The sequence below is a fragment of the Aptenodytes patagonicus genome, chromosome W (genome assembly GCF_965638725.1).
Source record: "Aptenodytes patagonicus chromosome W, bAptPat1.pri.cur, whole genome shotgun sequence".
In the NCBI taxonomy this organism is placed as follows: Eukaryota; Metazoa; Chordata; class Aves; order Sphenisciformes; family Spheniscidae; genus Aptenodytes; species Aptenodytes patagonicus.
The window spans coordinates 907,079-926,823 of NC_134981.1; the positions used below are offsets into that span (position 1 = coordinate 907,079).

Here is a 19,745-nt window from a genome sequence, read left to right on the forward strand (position 1 = left end):
GCAGCAGGAGAGGTCGTACCCACCCCTTCGCAACAGGCTGGGGAGAGCGAGATGCATGTGGATGGATTTCCGAGTCAGCTGCAAGGAATGCTGATCATCAGCAAGACACACGCCATGCACAACTGTAACATTACGCTCTTTGGAAAAAATCTCTGATCAATACGTTTGATGGAGTTTACACTGACCTCAGTGTTCTGCATTTTCAAATAGCTTTGGTTTTAGGCAAGATAGATGTATTTTGAGGAGGACATCAACCAAACACGCGCGCACGCTTCGAATGCAGCCTGGCTCCTGCTGTGGTTGGCAGCGCTGCAGCAGTGCAGCCGGCGGGACGGGGCTCCTCCGCACCAGCTCCCTGCTCCTCCGGATGAGAGGCACGAACACAGTGCCAGCAGAGCCCCTTCGTGGCCCAGCACGTCCCTTGCCAGCCCCCAGATGAGGAGCCGTGATGTGGGAAAGCGGGGGAGCCCTCCCTCATGTTTTATGTAACTGAAATCAGCAAGTTTGAAGTGTCTGGTGTAATTTTTCTGGAGTTTTTTTTTCTATAAATCTCAAGCGACCTCTCATTTCCTGTATCTTACTCCAAATAACACTAATTAGCGGACAGACAACCTCCATTGCATCAAGTCAGCCAGAATATTGTGTGACAGTTGGGAAACAATCGCGCATACGCAATTAATAATGTAAAAGTCCATCGCTCCGTATCTCCATCACCTTCTCTCAGGTTGGCTTGTTTCCCTCAGCCTTAATGCATGCTCCTTCAAGCCAGGGGAGGGAGCACCTTCCCATTTGATCTCATCTGCCCCTTCCTCCGCCTCCGCTCCTCTGTGCCAGGAGCCATCCATCAGTCCGTCCCCCGCGCGCCACCCAGCCGCTCCCCAGCACCTTCTGAACGCTGGTACAGCCACTCCATCACTAACAACGTCCCCTTCGGGCCCCAGCGCTACCCCTCCTCCGGCTCCGATGCGTAACGTGGCCACTCCTGCTCCTGCCCCTCACACCCGCGCCCCTGCCCCTCCTTACCTTTGGCCACGAGCTCCTCACTGCTGCCATAAACATCCCGGTCAGTCCTTCCCGTTTTCCAGCCATGGATCAGTATTAAACGAATCCAGTGCAACGTCCTAATCATACACACTACTCTGCATCGCGTTCGTCATGCGAAGTTAGCCGCGATGTGATTTTACACCTCTTGGTCAAAGGTGTGGTTTTACGACCAGCGCCAGGACGGGGATGGACATTCCCAGCCAGCGCGGCGTAAAGCCAAGGAGGGTGACCTTCTCCATCGCTCCCCCTGCCCAGAGTCGCAGCCGGGAAGGGGTCGGCACCACGACCGCCCCGCTCGGCTGGGGACCGCCTGACCGCCCCGCTCGCTCACTTGGCCCCGTGCAATGCACCAGAGGTGGAGGCGCCTGCGGCGCCGTGCACCGCAGAAACGCCGCAGCGCAGGCAGCGGTGCAGGTACTGCCGCGGCTCAGCGGTGGCAGCACACAGCTCGGTCAGACCTAAAACCCAGCCGGCAGAAATCGCAGGTGCTCGGCGCCAACGTAACCTTGGTCAGGGAGCGGAAGAAGGGCCATAGCGCTTTTGACCACTTCGTGCAGTACCCGAGTACACAGCCAGATATTTAATTATCAAAAAATGATGCTGCATAAATGAAAAAAATATTGATTTTTTTGCATCAAAATGCAATCATGCCGAATCAAAAACAATTAATGTCCTTGAATGCAGATATATAGCAGGAAATAGGCACATACTTTTTATAGGTAAATTGCTTAAGGTATCATCTAGGCTTTAGTATATTTTCATTTCTATTAAATGAGGAGACAGCAGCGAACACTGAGCTCACTACATTTGACCATCTCTCTACACAAATCAAACAGTTTATATTTTACGAAGTAAACAGCAAAACCAGCGCATCTAATTTTTGAAATTCTTCTGGCTTTTCTTTTTGACCTTTGGTATTTGTACATATCGATGCTCTCTCTAAACCATTGCACAAAAACACCTTGAAGTGTCAAGCTTTAAAAATGAGTCTTCTTTTCTCTTTCTCCTGTGCAGCCTGGATTATCTTGGCCTTGTCAAAATACATTCTCTAGTTAGAGGTTGGAAATATTTCCCTCCTGGCTCCCAAGTATTGATTTTTCAAGGCTCAGCTCTGCCTGTCAGCCGAGGAGGGGAGAGGTGAGAGTTCGCCCGGCGCTGCCTGGCTGTGCCTCCTGCACCACCGTGCCCTGCCCGCCTCAGCCGGCCCGGCATCGAGCCGCTACCGGTGTGCTTTACCTGTAAGGAAACGCCGGAGCCACTGGTGTTTCAACGCATTCGCGCACCCCAAAAATCGAGGATTCACACAATTCCTCTGTGGGTTTTTCATTTTGAAGGCTGATTAGGTCATGTCTGACCCTCCCTGGCTCACCGGCCCCGCGCCGCGCAGGCTCACCCCACGCCCCTCTGCAAGCCGCACGCGCTGGGGCTTCCTCTGCGGGCAAACACAACCGCCATTTTTAAAAAATAACGTATCTTGCAGATTCCAACCCAAACACAATGTTACATTAAATACACTTGGTAATCCTGCACGCCACCTCAGAAAAACCTCAGCGTTTAATTTATTTCAATTACTTTCTTTGGGGAAATGCAAACCAGAGGACAAGGGAAGAGCGTTGCCTGGCACGCATCGGCGTTGGTGAATTTTTGGAAGATTAATATTCCCTTGTTTGCTTGGATACACTGTTTTGGGAGTTAAGAGAACTTTACTCTCAGCATCCCCCTACCTTCGCCGTTTGTAACAAAGGCTGAAGACTCTTCACCATGACCCCCCGCCTGCTCTGATGGTGACTCATTCTGCTCTCATTCACGCCGATTTTCAAATGAAAAGGAAGAAGTTTCTTAAATGGTGGAAAGACTTCAGATTACCGGCCAGTAAATCAGCAGCAGGAAATTATTTACACACCATCAGGCTGATGCCACGAAACCAACACTCTTCAATACAATTCAGTTTTATTTCACAAGCATATTTACACTGGGAAGTTCAATACATACAGAGGATGGGGAGTGGGTTCGTCAAGAAGTTGCTGGAGAGGCAGACACTTGAACCGTTCACCATACATGGTGACTTCAATCATCACAACATTTTCATACAGGTGTCTCATCATGTCATCTTTTGCTTGTAAACTGCCAATGAAGCCACATACGTCTCTACATTTACAAGGACAAGTCCAAATACAGTACTAACAAATCAATAAAGCACTAAAAGCTTACACTGGAATGACAATACACATTTCACCGCAGTGCTGAGCGCGCGAGGCTGGGCAGCAGTTCAGGACTGGGCTTAACAGAGTCACCGAAGCGGAGGGTTGGGTTTAACTAGTGCGCACATACCAGTTAGATGGGAAGGCTTCTCCATCGGGGACCACGCCGGCCCCTTGCCCAGCCCGACGGCCGGGGGCGTGGGGCGGACTGGCCCCAGCTCCAGCCAGAGACATTTCGGGGGTTAGCGACTCCTCAGCAAACGAATCCCTCACTACTAATGCTTCAGCTCTTGCTACATGAACTGATTTTCAGGACCGCGAGGAAAATTACCAGCTCTCTTCTGCACTTGAGAAAATCCATTACACTTCTAGCTTAAAACAAACATTTTAATGCATATATAATACAAGATGTTTGTTCACTATACCACAAAGGAAATCACTGCAGGGACACGGTCCACATTCCCACTGGGGCCGCATTTTGTTTTGCAAGTAAACACACACACATATATATATATATATATATATATATATATATATACGTGTTATCTACTGTAACCTAACGGATAGGATCCTGGGATACCGGTGGGAGAACACTTACAGGGTACCTTAGCACTCTCCTCCTAAGCCTACACTGAAAATTACAGCATTTCATTCTACGAATTCTACCTCTCCTCTTTTTTTTCCTTTTTTTTTTTTGTTAACCTCCGAGGTTACATATATATCTGTATAAACACAATGTACATGCATGCTGCATTAGTTCACTTAGAAAAGACCCTGATATTCTACTACAGAGTTCTCCACTATACACTACATTCCCGCCAGAGAAAAGATTAAACTTTATGGCAGTTTGTGTTAAACATTCCTAATGGTCTTAATTTCTTGCTTTTTAAATTTTTTAAAATTATTTTTAAACAGCAAACAGATATGTAGCTTCTGGACTGTAAATCTCACTTTCATGTACAGCGTACTACACAGACCACCTAAAAAAAAAATAAATCAATGCTTTTTATATTTAGAAGCCATTTTAAAAATTCATTTATTCCTTTTTGGGGAAGGGAAGATTCTATAAGTACCATTTTTACTTTATTATGTAAAGACAGCCGCCTTAGTTCTGTGAGCTTTTCAGACAAAAATGGCAAAGAAAAAGCTATACAAACATATACATCAATATGTTTAAATAAAATAGTATTTTATAGATTTTTTTTTCTTTACTGTGAGCAAAAACCAGCATACTTGCACACTATTGAACACTTCACAAAATTAGATATGTAAGAAGAGGGAAACACAGTCACAGCTAATGTTACACAGGAATATTCCTACTGAAGAAAATGCTTCAATATATCCATTCAAATAACTTACCTTCTACATACTTTTCATCATTTTTCCAGCCAGAATTGCTCCCCACCGATGCCATTTGTGCCGCCTCCCGCCGGGGCCCGTGTCCTTCCCCTCTGGTCCCCCGGTGAAGCCACCGCGGGAGCCGTGGCTGTGACACAAGCGCAGGGTGGCGTGGGTGCACAGTCTCGCTGCCCTGCACGTCCCGGCACAAATGGGAGCGGCTTTAGGAAGAAACAGCTTTTTGTCTTTTTTTTTTTTTTTTTTAAATAAATACCTGCATTGATAGCAAAAAACACCTTTATATATAAATACTCCTTTTTTCAAGTTTGCTATTCCTTCTTAAAGAGATTCTTTTTTTTATTTACATGTGGACTATTATTCTTTCTTCCAGACTACAGCAAACAGTGACTGGGCACAGCAGCACTTCCAATTCTCTTGAAAACTGAGATGTTGTATGAGGAAACATCCCCTTCAGATCAGAACACAGCCATCCACCCCCCCGAAACTCAATCCCTCCCCATCCTGAGGCAATGAGCCCCTCATTAAGAAACCCAAGTGCCTAGCTCTAAGATGCATCACCCGCCATCATTCAGTGGTCACTAGGAGAAAGTACATGTAAACACGAGCCTTTTTGGTAAACACTGAGATTCTGCGAGAGTCTCCAAAGGAAAAATGTGTTTAATGAGGGCTGCTGCGTGAACTCAACATCCAGCGAGGAAGGGGCCGGGTTCAGCCCGGCTGCAAAGCCTGGTTTGATTCCTGCCACTGCCGATCTGGCCGAGGAGCGCCATCACAGTGTTATTGATCCCCCACTTCTGCTGCACCACGCGAGGAGCACGATCCCCAGCGCCGTTGCCTTCCTCCTCCCATCTGCAAGGAAAAACCAGCCGGTGTCAGTGCAGCCACCCTGCAGAGCCGGGCAGGAGCCCACCAGCAGCCTGCAGGACACTGGTGTGGGCATCCCGTGTGAGGAGCACAGAGAAAGAGAGGGGGAGAATTACGAGGAACTTTGAAACAGAAATGGGTTTCTAGCACGGGGGATTTACCCTAGACCATAAAGCGATGCTCCTTGCCGTCGTGAGCCATGAGGATGACGTTCCGGTTGGAGGTCCAGATGAGCCGTGCCAGCTTGAGGGCGTTGTGGGAGCCTGGCGAGGCCGGCTGGACGGGGGGCACCTGGTAGGTTTTGATGCAGCGGAGCTGAGGCGCAGAGTTCAGCATGCCGATGCTCCCCAGGAGAGAGGTGTTCATCTGCAGAGACACCCACAGGTGACCCACCCTGCCCACGGGCTTCTGGGGAGGGTCACCACCTGCAATGCGCACCCAGACCGCCTCTCGAACTTCGAAACCCCTGCGATCCCCGGGACCAGCAGCTGTCTCAAACCAGGCTTAATTAAAATTTTGTTAGAGTTGGGCCAAGCAACGCCACTTAACGGAAGGGGAGCTGAGCGTTTAGGCAATGCGCTGCATGGTCTGGACGGTGGTTAATGACCACGATACACAACTGGGCATGGTGGAGGACCTGATGAAGTCAGTGAGCATACTCTGCTGCGCTCCTTGGGGGCAATTTATAAAGGCATGCTAAGCATAAGCGTACACAATCAGAATTTAAGGAAAACACATGAAATATTAAGAAGATTATATTTATGCTAGAATATTATTTATCAAAATCATAAAAACACTAGAGCCAAAGATACGCAGAATAAAGAGTAGTCGTCATGATAGGTACAAACAGTAAAAACACAACAGCAAGAGCTATTTTATTGTCTGGTAGATGAAGAGGCCATTCAGAAGAGATCTATTCAGTTACTCTTTGGAAAGCAGACCAATTATTGCTGATGCGTGGTGTCTAGCTCCACATTTTTAAATATGAGATTCTCTGATCCAACCCACTGAGATACACAAAATCCCACACTTTCTGAAAAGCTGCTTTACTCTCAAAAACCCTTCCATCCGCATGCATTGCAACCCTAGAATTTCCATCAGCAGGCGGCCGGCCGGCCGGCTGCATCCCTGAGACGTGCCCCATGAAACCTTGGCAAATCCTGGGACATTTAAGGTGCGTTATTGCTGATGCCACGTCCTGAATTCTGATCAGTACAAAGTACAAGCCATTACTTTTTCCTGGCTCTTCTCGGCAGCAGAGCCGTGTCAGAGAGTGTAAATCATGGCATCTCTAGCAGGGAGCATGCAAGCACCACTGACATTTTCACAATTTAAATCATCTTGAGTAATAACCCTTTTAAGATGACTAATGTTACTGATTTTCCTGCATTAATAATAGTGCCAAATAGAACACAGAAGGGAAAAATCACTAGTGCACGAGGTCACATTTTAAAACTAAATGTGTAGGTATATTTAACTCTTTATGTAAAAGCCACTTCAACGTGAACATTTATACACCTGGAAGAGCGTGGCAGATCACAATTTAAAACTCGTGCCTGACTTTTTTTCCCTGCTAATTCTAAAAGATCTGGCCTGATTGCTTTCCAGATTTTCCCTGAGCACTTAAATTGAATAAATGTAACTGATGGATGAAGATTCTTGCTGTTCTCATTTACTGTTTCAGAAAGCACACAATACAGTGATGGATAATAATTTAGTAATTTTTTATGGCACCTGTAGAACTACTGAATGACACAGAAAACTGGGGAAGTGTATTAAAGAGTATAACTGGTACTTATGGGCATACCGAGTTCTGTTTTATAGTCTGATTACTGTAAGACTCAATGATTTTGATAGACCACATTGCTTGATCAGATCAGTTGCTTCCAAGTAATGTATTTTTTAAGTCTAACGCCATTTGAAGGAAGAAAAAAATCCTGCTTAGGGAACGTAGGCAGCAGCCTACAACTGGCAAAAAATATTCCTACCAACATGAGATTACAAAGAAAAAACTGCTCATGTTAAAGAAAAAAAGCCTCTAGATACTTCACAAAATGGTGGCCTGTTTCTCAGTTTCTACTTGTGTTTCAGACCCTCTTTATATTGTTTGTATCTCAGCTTTCCCTTTCATTCATCACACTTTCATCCAGTATGATTAGGGAAACAGAAGACACCTCCACACTGCGCGGCACAGCCCAGCACAGGGGTCCCCGACGCTACGACACGTGGGCTTGGAGCGGAGCAGTTGTGTCTGCAGAGCAGAGGGGCACGGGCACCGCAGTACTGGGAACAAGTGTTTGTCCTGAGAGTTTTGCATCAAGCTTAAAAAAAATAAAAAGGAGACATGTTCCCGAAGCTCACTCTGTTGGAATGGATGGGGTTGCAGGAGTTAGAGAAGAAACTCCCTGCCGGTAGGATCGGGAGAAGCCACTGCCCTGGCCTGTGCAGAACTAGCTAGGGGTTTCCTACACGGCTCTACATTTTATCCAGTGGACATTTTAGGTATGTGAAATCAAACTATTACAACAGCATCATACTCAAACTTTAAACATCAAATATGAAAGTTTATCATTTGAGAATGTTCTTTGATTGCCCAGAAGCGACGTACTGATGTGGATGCAAACAGCCCCATCCCTCACCCAGGGATAGCTGCAAGAAACACTTAAATAGAAACAGTGATAGAAAAAATCCCCTGTTACAGGGACACCACTACTCAAAGCTGCCTTCACAAGCCTGGAGGGACGGTGAGGGAAGAGTTGCACAGCGGAGAGGTGCTGGGGACTGGGGGAGCAAGCCTCCGTCCAACAGCTGACCCTGCCCTGCCTGTGCGGGTGCCTGAAGGCAGAGGAGCACACTCGCTTCGGGCTGAGGTGGGAGGGCAGCGCGGGACCCGCGGCGGGTCAGGCTGGTGAACAACAAAACTCTGTGCTGAGGTTTCAGCTTCTGCCCTAACTTCTGGGACTTTCCTGTTGTCAGTATTTTCTTATGTATTACGCCATTACTGAAAAATGTCAAAAAGTCCCAAACATGAGTTCATTAATGAAGTGCGTGCAGACAGATGGACGGTAACGCATCCTTACCTGCCAGAAGGAGAGGTGGCTGTCAGAATTGGAGTATGTGGCGAGGTACCGGCCGTCGGGGGCAAAAGCCACCGCAGTTATCGGTCCTTTATGGCCATGGATAGTCTGGCAAGAGGGGGAGAGAACAGGAACATAGAAGATCCATTACCTGGCACCGCAATGATGCTGAACAGACTTTTAAGCAAACACAAATGCACGAGAACATGAACTTCTAAAAACCTTTTTTGGAAGACTGAGGGAGACCATTACCGTCAGTAAAAATTAAATACTATGTGGAAATGCCTCTTCATTTTCACCTGCATTTTCTGTTATTCTAGCACTAATTATTTTCTGACTGTCACTGTGTCAATCGGCAAACACCCCTGAGGAGCAAAGGAAAGCTCTTTTGCGGAGTTTGGTTCCCGTTGGTCAGGGAGGACAGGACGGTGGCACATACTGCTCCTGCGCATCTGAAGGAATGGCACGAAATGTAACTCCTGCCATGTCACACACAGGGACTTGCGCTCAGCACAGAATGCCCTTTCCTCAGGGCACTTCCTCAGGGCACTTTTCCTTTCTTCAGGCCTCCAGACAACCCGAAACATGAAAGCACACCACTGAAATGTCTTATCAGGTGGGACTTAAGCACATGCTGCTCAGTATTAAATACCATGACAATTTCTTTTAAGTGTTCTAATAGCTGCTTAACCAATAAAACGGAATTAAATCATCATACGAACACATTCCCTGCCAAATCCAGTTTTTAAACCGAAGTAGTTTGTCAGGTATATGAACATAAATGTGTCTTTAACGGGAATTTTAAAAAAATCTAATACTTACACTCCTCAAAGGAGGTTGTAAATTGGATGTCTAGGAGCCTCCAGCTGGCTAGGCGGCAGGCAGGGAATGGTAGGAAGCACACTACCACCCCCCCCGCCTTTAAAAAACAGTCTTTACAGAAATGTCACCCCAATCAGAGTGTTAAACGTTTTCAGTTGGCTCCCTGGCACCAGCACGAGAGGCCTCTGAAAGGCCGGAGCAGAGCTGGGCAGCAGGCACGGCTGCACCCCCAGGTGCTCCAGCACCAGCCTCCCCACCGCCGGGCCACGATGGTTTAAGTTACTGCACTCACGCCACTGCTCTTCCTTCAGGATAGCCACAGCGTACTCTACACAGGAACAGTAATGAGAAGACCAAACACTCCATTCCAATGGCACAGGAATGTAATCACGCTTTTGCAAAAACCTCCTCAAGCGGCAGACAATGTGCTGCAGACTTACGTCCACCCGCAGCCGTATGGGCTCTTTCTTTACAGTTGCACCTCTGTGTGCACAGACAACTGTTTCATTGAGAGAGTCCTCTCTACTCCAACAAAGAACACAAATATTTCCATTGCAATGTAAAGGATCTAGGTATGCTTACACAGAACATATCCCAAAGGAGGCGAGTGGAAATACCCTGACAAAGCAGGCACGGCTGCCCTTGCAGCACAGGGATGTGCGCTGCGCCTGCCCACCCAGCGAGGGAACGCTTTATGTCCAACCTTGATTTAACTGGAAGCATGCAGTTAAAATCCTCTGGACTACTACCATAATAAATGTAATTAAAAGGTCAAACCTTATCTCGTAAATAAAGTGTAAAGGATTTTTTTCAGAAATAATGCAACAACTAGAAGGTACCTAGTATTTTCTCAGATTACAGCTTGAACTATTATTTAAAACCACATACTTTTCATAGCAGTGCATCATAGTCTGCGATGCACATCTTTTGCCGTAAAAAAAATTTCCAAGGCCAAGTACCGGACTCCTAGCTCTGGACAATCTTTGACAAGATTTAACGTTACATACCCCACTACCATCATTCCCCTACAGCACACCCTTCCGCGCAGTGTTACGGCAGCGACGGGGCCCTTGCAGGCAAGGCACACCCCGGCTGTGCTGCCGGTCGCTTGTGTCAGCTCAGCAAATCACACGTCCTTCTGCTCACACGCCACACTTACAGCTGTGGTGTCACCAGGGTTAAATACTTGTTTTTTACAATATCCAACAATATAAACACATATGTCAGAAACACCATGGAAAATTACTCACTTATTCCATGGTCAGAGTCACCGTTAAGATTTTATTTACTCGTTACTTGAGGTTGCTGTTTCACAACCGCACAATACGTCGATGCTTTACACAAGACTGAGACTCATTTGCGTTGCGTTCTCTAATGCTTTGGAGATCTTAAAACGGGCAAACCCAGGTAGCTCACCTACCCTCCCATCTAAAACCCCAGTGGCAGAAATCTGAGAGCCTCTCCCGTGCCTGGAACCCCCGCTCCGGTCAGCACCAAGGGCTGGTTTCTCCCACCCGGCAGAGGAAGCACGGCTCCCCAGGGATCCAGCCCGAGGATGGGCTCCAGCAAGCACCGGGGGCTGGACGGCAAGCTGTGCAAGAGAGCTGGGGAGCAGGAGAAGAAAAAGAAATGCAGCCAAGGAAACGTGAGCGTCGAGTGCAGGGCCAACCAATAAAGGGTTAAAGAGCCAGAACCTGTATTTAAATTCAAGACGACACATGTGAATTTCTTTTTGAAAACGCCATTTTCTATTGGATTAACACGATGAAATCACTAGTATCAGAAGTGCACAAAGTATTTCTTCGAAAATACACAACAGCAGCTCTTTCTGCATTAAGAGGCGCTGTGCCAACTTTAAACTGGCAGGGCTTTAACTGTGTGAAAAAAGACTTTGTAACATTCATTGAATAAAATTCAAAAATAAAATAAAATTATATTTTTATACAAAATATAAATAAAAGAAGTGCTCCTGTACCCATCACCGGGACATTAAAAGATGAAGACCTACTCAGAATGGTACACTGCATCTAAAGTTAGCCTTCTATATTAAGAACCCATTAATATATTCATTCCTTGTTTATCATGTAAAAGGTGAGTGAACTCCAATAGAACCCCAAACCTATCTCTTTAATGTAATCACTGCAGCTTAGGATGAAAGTTTGAAAGGGCAATTAATTAGATGATCCGATGTTTAGACCCATCAAACTCTTTAGCACTTAACAAGCAAGTAATACTTGTCAATAAAATATGTTTTGGTAATACAAAGGTAGAAAATCAATAGTGCTAGCACACTTGTTGCTCTTTTTACTACTGAAAATGTGTTCCAATAAGTACAACCCTTAAGGGAATTAATCTGCTTTGTTATTTAAAGGAAGTGCTTCTCTAATTGATGCTAATCCTTTCGAGCCAAGATTTACTTTTTAGTGCGCTATCTAAACGCGTGCTTTGCAATGCTCATCTTGCATTTCTGAGGGCAATGAGTAAGTGTAACAAAAACAAATTATTGCTGCTCATTCAAAATATTCTGCTTGCACGCATACGTTTGGTGCTTAGACTCCCCTGGCTGGCACTGTTTTGCTGCGGTGCTGAATGCCGCATTAATGCACTCATTCTTTGGGACTGCTTTCAAGTTACTATTTGCAGTTTTTCAGCTCCAAAGCAGTTATATTAGCACAAAATGAAAAGTATGCAAAAATCTGTGGTTCGGAAATAGTCTTAATTCTGAACAGCAGAGACAGTGGGACAAAGTGCAGCTGTTTGCAGCTTCCCTCTGCCCAAGCAATTGTTTTTTAATGGGAGGATGCTCCTGGGAGACTATTTGACTTCTGCACCTGCCATGGTCGTTGTCCTGTAACACATGATATACTGAAGCTATGACAACCTAATTCTAAGTCCAATATTTGGTAAACTCTACATTGAACTGCAATATTCTGTTAAAGGTGACATAAAAAATAAACACTGTATCACTGCAGCAATTTTATTTTAATAAATATACTGAAATGCATACTTTAAATTGATAAAGTAACTCATGTACTGCTATAGAGACATACTAATATTTTACCACCTTTATTATTAGATATTTATATCCCCAATCTCTAGGGGTACCTTAACCAAAGCGAAACAAAAAATTCACTTACTGAGAAAGCAGCATGCCTAACGCATCCCCCAGAAGCATTGCCCTTCCAGTACCCATCACGTGAAAGACATACAAAAGCAGAGGTTTGTGACAGCTAAGCAATACCCTTAAAATGATGTGCCTGCTTTTAGCATGGAGCAGTATGAAAATATCAGCTCCAACTTTTGCATGGGATACAAATCATCTCTGGGCAAGGAAAGGTTATTTAAGAATTAAGGAAGCGGTGATTCTGTAACTCCTTCATGGAGTTCTCCTCCACACCATGCAAATAAAAGTTTTCTTTTTTTTTTTTTTTTAAATTAAAAATTAGAAGTTGGATTTTAATGCTCATGTAGGGTGCAAAACCCTGCAGAACATATATAGAGCCCGAACTGTTCAGAGAAATAAATATTGGCCTTTGAGATAATGATAAAAAAATGGCAGACCTACGAAGTGAATATATAAAAATAAATACTTACGATGACTGCTGCAAAGGTAAACACAAGCCCCCGCAGTGCCTGCTCGGCTGCTCTCACTTTGGTCACAAGGAGATTAACAGCACCTTCGCCAGGCTGCGATGTACTATGCCCAGGACCCATTTTTCTTTTTTCTTCCGAGATTGTGAATCTTATCTTTGTTTGCAGCAGCACTCCTTCCTGGGCTCCTGCACATCTGTCTTCTTTTGCTATATGGTTCTTCACATCATACTTACGTTTTTCATATGACAAATTTACTTATTCCAGGATATATGCTCTCAAGATCGGTACCTACAACGGAGGGCTTACCAGGGATTTTCAACAGATGGTAGGAAGTCACCATTTGCCATTATGTTCTTGACCTTTCGTTTCCAACAGTAGTTGCTATAGCTGTGCCTCTTTAATATTAACCTGCAGCTGAAAGGTTTCTGGGATCTACAGCCCTTGTTCTCCAGGAGATGAGCAGCGCGGGCATACTACAGCAAGCACGGAAACCAGCACGGACCCTACCCACGGAGGGTCATATAAAATGAGTATTTAAACATAGCAGACATAATCTACTCAGGTGCCCCCAACACAAGGAGGATTTATGTAACTTTTTACTATATTTTAATTCTGTTTTTATAGAAATATGATGGATTCTGAATAACATGAAACTTAGGAGTCCTACGCTTAAGGCTTGAATAATGTGATGTAGGTATACCAATCTTTGTGTTTAAAAGAAGAAGGAAACACACTCGCTTACGGCTGTCCTCACTGGGTGAGCCAGCCAAGCAGAGTCTTTCACTCAAGGTGTGCACTGCCCTAGCCAAGGCCAGGCACCCCCCCCAGCCACCATGCTGGCCCCTGCCCATGGCCAAGGCCACGGCCGGCTGTGGGGAGGGGGCAGGCAGGGGCAGGGCATCCTGAGCCGTTGCTTTTTATAAAAACAAAGTTATACAAAACTAAACGGCTTTACCTGAAAAGATATCTAAAATATGATTTCATTTTTCATACCGAACGTAAATTCTTTCAAGATGGCCCTTCAGAGGTTTTTATGAACACTTTAAAAAATAAATCCCTACTTTCCAAGCAATTTAGTGGAAATATCTGAAATACTATTAACTTAAAACAGTTTCAGTATCTTTAATAATTTAATTTCTATGTTAGTTCCAGTAATACTAACAATTGCAGTAAAAATTTCAGGACTGTACTGAGAAAAAGAGTGTATTTGCATCTTTAAATTAATTTTCTTCCTGTCCTTCAAGTGGCTTCTCAATAATATCAAGATAAAGTCAAAGCGCATGTATTACATTTTTTAACTTAATAAAATATATAACTTAATTTTTAACCTTACAGTAATACAATTTTCATCAACCATTACAATTACTCAGTATTCAAATGTGCCGTGCATGATCCGACAGGCAGCATTCAATGGGAGCAGAAAGTGCCCTTGAACGGCTGTGTATAAAAATACATTTATCACTGGAGCGGCAGGCTGGCTGCCAGTCAATATATGCCTCTCATTTGTTAGGAGGCTCTCCTGCTGTGAGTCCCTCATTACAATTTGCTTTAACTTCCTGGGCAAATGACAACCAGAAAATGAGGCAGCTTCTTTCTCGACCAAACTTAATCCAGAAAAAAATTAGATGACAGCTGCAGCCACCCAAGTGTTACGGGATGGTTTAAAACAGTCCCCAAACTGTACGGCTCCAGCCCCAAACCACTTCATGACGCTGCAGAGAAGAGCCGAGAACTGGCCTTCTCTTCCCCGAAACCAACGCTGTAATGAAAGTGTGCTTGGCTCTCCAAAAATCAACCCAGCCTGCCTCTCAAACACCCCCGTGTTCACAAACATTTGATGTACCCTCTCACTTTAGGAATGTACTTGTCAGTTCAAGATTTTGCCGTATGGATTTTGATGGTCCACATGAATTAATTGCCCCCAAACATATAAAGCAGCCACTCCATAATATCAGTAGTGATTTTTTCCTCTGTGAAACTAATGCCGCTGTACTTTATTTAAAGGTTCATAATACTGTGATGTAACCTCTGAATATCTGCATGAGTACGTGTTAGACACTTGGTATTGCTATTGAAATCCATATCTCCTTGACAATGACCATTTTAAAAGAGGTTTCAACAGCTCATAGGCTAAGCTTTATGCTTTAACTTCTAGGAAAATAATTTAAAGTATGAATTCTGAGTATGATTAGGATATTCTTACCAATGAAAATGGAAGAAAAAAGCACTTAATATTTTTTCCAGGTTTTTTAATAGTATTTTGCGAGATATAAAAGAATTAATTTAAAACCCTACTCAAAGGGGTATAATAATAATTACAAGCAGTTTGTGTAAAAAACCCCAACAACTATAGATAGAAATCTAGACAAGAGTTCATACTGGACAAATACCAGGTCTCTGGATTTGCACATGCTCACTGCTGGGAAGCCCTGTAAAGCTTTAGATCTTGAACCACAAATCCCTCAAGGTTGATATTCAATGGTAGTGAGGAAGTTTGGGCTGATATCCCAGCACCAAAGAGCACTTTACAGAGAGAAAAGACATTGAATGCTCTCCAAAAAAATCCCAACATGGACCAGATTTACCATTTATTACGTGGACTTCATCTAACCAACTATCAAAATGCAAATCATACCCTTAATGGGAAGAGCAGTATAAGTTTTTAGAGAGACAAAATTAAACCACAATAAATGACAGCAATCCAAGCAGCGCGGTGTAAGGCTGAGCAGAGGCTGCATCACAGTGGAGCATGGCGAGGAGGGAGGCAAGGGTAGGAGCACGCTGGTCGGATGGAGCGCGAGAAACTTTTTAAAAAATTAATCTAACAGGTCTCCAATTCTAAAGGCAACAAAGAGTTCATTTAGTGACTACCTGAAGGCCTTAGGGAAAAATACTTACTCCTTTTAATAGTTTTGGCAGAAGGAAGGAAGCCTGTGGAGGCTACCAGTACCCCCACCCCGGTACAAAACACACAGCAGCACTGCCCCTGCGCCCTGCACAACTCCTGCCACGGCAGGGCAAGTGCTCCAGGCAAAACCCAGTCAACTCTGTTATTCAGCCACGGGAGAACACACAACCCGTGGACATGAACTGAGCAGAATGGTGGATTCTGGCTACACGATTCAGGCGTGATTCGCGATTTTAAAAAGTGAGAGTAAAAGTATCACTAAAACAGATTTCAGGAGCAGATAGGATATGTGACGCTATTTTCCTAGCAAACACCGAAGTTTGATACAACTCTTATCAGTGAGCCGTACTGAAACAACCCAGTTCATAGAACAGCCTTTTTTAAACATAAGAAACTTAGGTAAAGAAATAAGTCTTCACCTAGATAACCCTGTATGGCTCACAGCACCAGACAGTGACGAGAAAGAGAACGTTCTCTCTTACAGATACTGTTTGTCAAGACCTCATAATTTTCATTAAAAATCAGTCCCTATTGAAAGAAAAGGCTATTAAAAATTCTAACTGGACTAAGAATGAAATGCCGCCCTACAGTGAATTAACATGAGACGGGAATACATGGAGCATCCCCTCTTCCTACGTAGTTACTTACTGTTAGGGAAATACTGCTTAATAATAAGAGTTAAACCGATCAAAAATCTGCTTTTCACCTGCCTACATACGCTGACTTCTATTTGATAATCGGAGTACGTAGCGGCTGGGGCATGAAGCATTTCCAACCTCTAAAACTTCCCCAGTGACGAGCTAGATGTGGTCGCAGCAATCCCAGTTTTTCTCCTTTCCCATTCAAGCAACCGTCACGAGACCTGCAGCCAGGCACAACGTTCCCATAAGTTTCCCACTCTTTCCAGTCAAAGTGCATTTTGCTAAGGTACCCTTTGGCTAAAATTCATTCTAATCTGTGTCAGTATAGATAAAACTGAGAGTGCTATGGGATTTTTGGCACAGCGAGAAGCACTCATCCTCAAACAGTTCTGTTAAGATGCAGCTCTTCCCTTTCAGCTCCAGCTTTACTCGCCCAAGTTTTAAAGAAAACTAGTTAGAACAATGTCACAGTCGTATTTGGATCACCAGAGTATTTTTAACCTTTGACTTCAGAGCCTTCAATGCACTTGCAAAACACACAAATCTGTAATTCCCAAGTGACCCGAGACTTTAAAGAAAAGCGTTCTGCAACTCCAACGGAGGAGGAAAAGCTAACGAGATCAGTGCTTCCCGCCAGGACAGTGGGGATTGGGGACTTAATTATCCTTCTAGAAGTGTCTTCTGCCCTGCGGACTCTGGGAAAGCAACTCTGCTGTCATATTTGAAGCCAGCCTTCTGATTCTCGCCGCTCCTCGCTCTAATTTTCTAATCAGCACTGGCAGTATTTCCAGATCTTTAGCAGTTCCTGGGCAAACTGTCACTTGCTGCAGAACTCCCTGATGCTGCTTGTTCTTTCCACAGTTACCACTCGCATCCCTCTTCCAAGGGTCACAAGCATTGGCATCACGATTATCAAAACAAGTGGAAACTTGGAAATCATAGTCCTTAATTTAAAAATTTTTGGAGAACTTTTTCTTACAAGTAGTTTGTGTATGATGGTTTACACTTAGTGATACAATGTCATTGCATTTGAAAAACACAGCAGCTTTTTGACTGTTTTTTTTTTGTTTTTTTTTTTTGTTTGTTTTTTTTTTTTTTTAAGAATTTATGCTTCTTTCGAGACCCACCTTACCTAACTGGGAACCCTGGCTAGACCCCCATGTGCAAATATGCACACCCAGTGGTCTCCACCAGGACACTGCCACCCTCTCGTCACCGCAAGCGGTGCTAGATAGGAACACCAGAACTGCAGCGCGTAATGACTAGTCCTCCTTGTCATTACATCCTAGTTTACTCCGAAAGAAGTCCTCCACCTAACAAGAGGTTCACTTTTCTACCATCAAATAAGCATATATTTTTATATTATGCAGATCATGGACATTAGCATATTCCACAATATTTTGCAATTAAAACATAACTAAACACCGGTTGGGATGGGTGGAGAGGAAGAGGGTGAAGTGCTCTGGGCCTTGCGTTCAAAATGCATCTGGGTGTTCAGAAACCCGGTGAATAGTATCAGGGCCACTTAATTCACACAACTGCTCTAAATTTTAGGAAAATTCATTCATGGTAATAGTAATAATACCTGGAGCATTATACACCATTGTAGAGCTATAAAATCTTAAAACAAATTAGTGATCAATAATTACCCAATAATTGACAAAGTATAAGAGACAATATGTTCATAAATTTTTCCGGTTATGAGTTTTTAAATATGTTAGGGATACAGATTTTCCTTGCTTGGAAGGAAATTTCCTTCCAAAATGTACTTTGATATCTGGATTAAAAGCTTTAGTTTCATCGCAGATTTTCTAAGTCCCTCTCTATCCACAGCTGAAAAGCCGTTTTGCAGCTGCTTGCAGCAATGCTGGGGCTGAATCGCAAGCAGGTGTCCTGACACCTCCAGGCGAAACACAGCCCTGGCAGCAGAGTTCTCCTTTGGATTCAGCAGGTGTCACCGAGTCCCTGCTCCGTCGGGATTCCAGCCCTTCCCCGTGCTCAGACACCTATAGGTCTTGCACTTATAGATGCAAGAAGCAAAGCAGAAAGCAGTCGGGCACAAACCCCAAGTTCAGGACCGCGTTTTTCCCTAACAGAGAACAAACCCCCGAAAGCAAAAATGCATTCACAAGGGTCATGTCTAGATTGGAGAAATAGGTCAGTTAAAAAAATGTGTTAGCAACATGATTTTAAACAGTTCTGTACATTTACAGAGAGAGAGTTGTGTTTAAATATGCACTTGTTGGCCATGGGCAACCCTAAAGGGAGAAGCCCAGATTTGACCATCACCATATAATGCATATTAGAGCTCTATTTATACTTAAAATATAAAATATAAATTAAATGAGATTTTGCAAGCTATGAATTGTGAGTTAACATTAGACTTAAATTTTGTTTTTAAAAGGTATTTACACTCTTGTTTCAGCTTTTCTTTAAAGGAAGTGATAGTCCTTTAGGAAAAAGGACGACAGTTCTTACACACAGAGGTGACTGACAATTTATCTGGCTAAACACTGCCAAATCTGCATGGGGTAATCTAGGGATTCTCTCTTTAACAAAAATAGCTTTTCTGAGAAATTATTTCCTATGAAAGTTTTAAGAACAACGTAAAAAAAAACCCAAACAAACCAAGAACCAAAACCTTATTCCCCTTCCCAGCTGGATGGTTCTCTGGACAGCTCCAGAAAACTGCTTTAGCAGTGCCTGAAGGAAAAAGCTTTTTACAGAGGGGAAAAAAGAAGAGCGAGGCCACTTTTTGTGTAGGAAATAGTGTCTGAATAGGAAGTAACAGCTAAATCAGATATAATTTTAGATACTTGGAAACTCTATTTTCTTTACAGAGCTCAATAAAAAATCTGCATACCTACTTTTCTGTCACTGCTCCTAGGGACACAACTCAGTGATGTAATAAAGCTGTAACTCAGCAGGGGGCTTGTGGCCTCCAAGCCTGGTCAGTAAGTTTAATTTCTTTTTCCAGTCTATTTGACTTCTGTATACTGAATTGTACCACTTCAAAAAGAAAAAAAACCCTTAGTGGAATGGATTACACTGTCGGCTGAGGCATAAGAGTTAAGTAGAAAGCCATAGTTGAATCAATTTTTTATTTAATTTTTACTAACTTTGGTTATTCAAAAGCAGTCCTGATTTCTGCTCTTGGACTCACAGTCCTCACTTGGCATCTACCCCTGCCTTCCCACTTCCAAGATGTTCCTGTATCTGCAAATGCGGTATGCCC

At 43.9% G+C, this 19,745-nt stretch overlaps 1 protein-coding gene across 5 annotated transcripts in view; it reads right to left on the reverse strand.

Moving 5' to 3' along the window:
• Positions 1-2,977: 2,977 nt before the first annotated feature.
• Positions 2,978-19,745, reverse strand: part of LOC143171857 (WD repeat-containing protein 7) — a 151,167-nt gene continuing 134,399 nt past the window's right edge. For all 5 annotated transcript variants that reach the window (XM_076360957.1, XM_076360959.1, XM_076360956.1 and 2 more), the window contains 3 exons: positions 8,549-8,653; positions 5,630-5,834; positions 2,978-5,453 (listed from right to left, as the gene is read on the reverse strand). In XM_076360957.1, coding sequence (XP_076217072.1) covers positions 5,631-5,834; positions 8,549-8,653 — 309 coding nt within the window. In that variant the 3' untranslated portion in view covers positions 2,978-5,453; position 5,630. The remainder of the gene's footprint in view (positions 5,454-5,629; positions 5,835-8,548; positions 8,654-19,745) is intronic.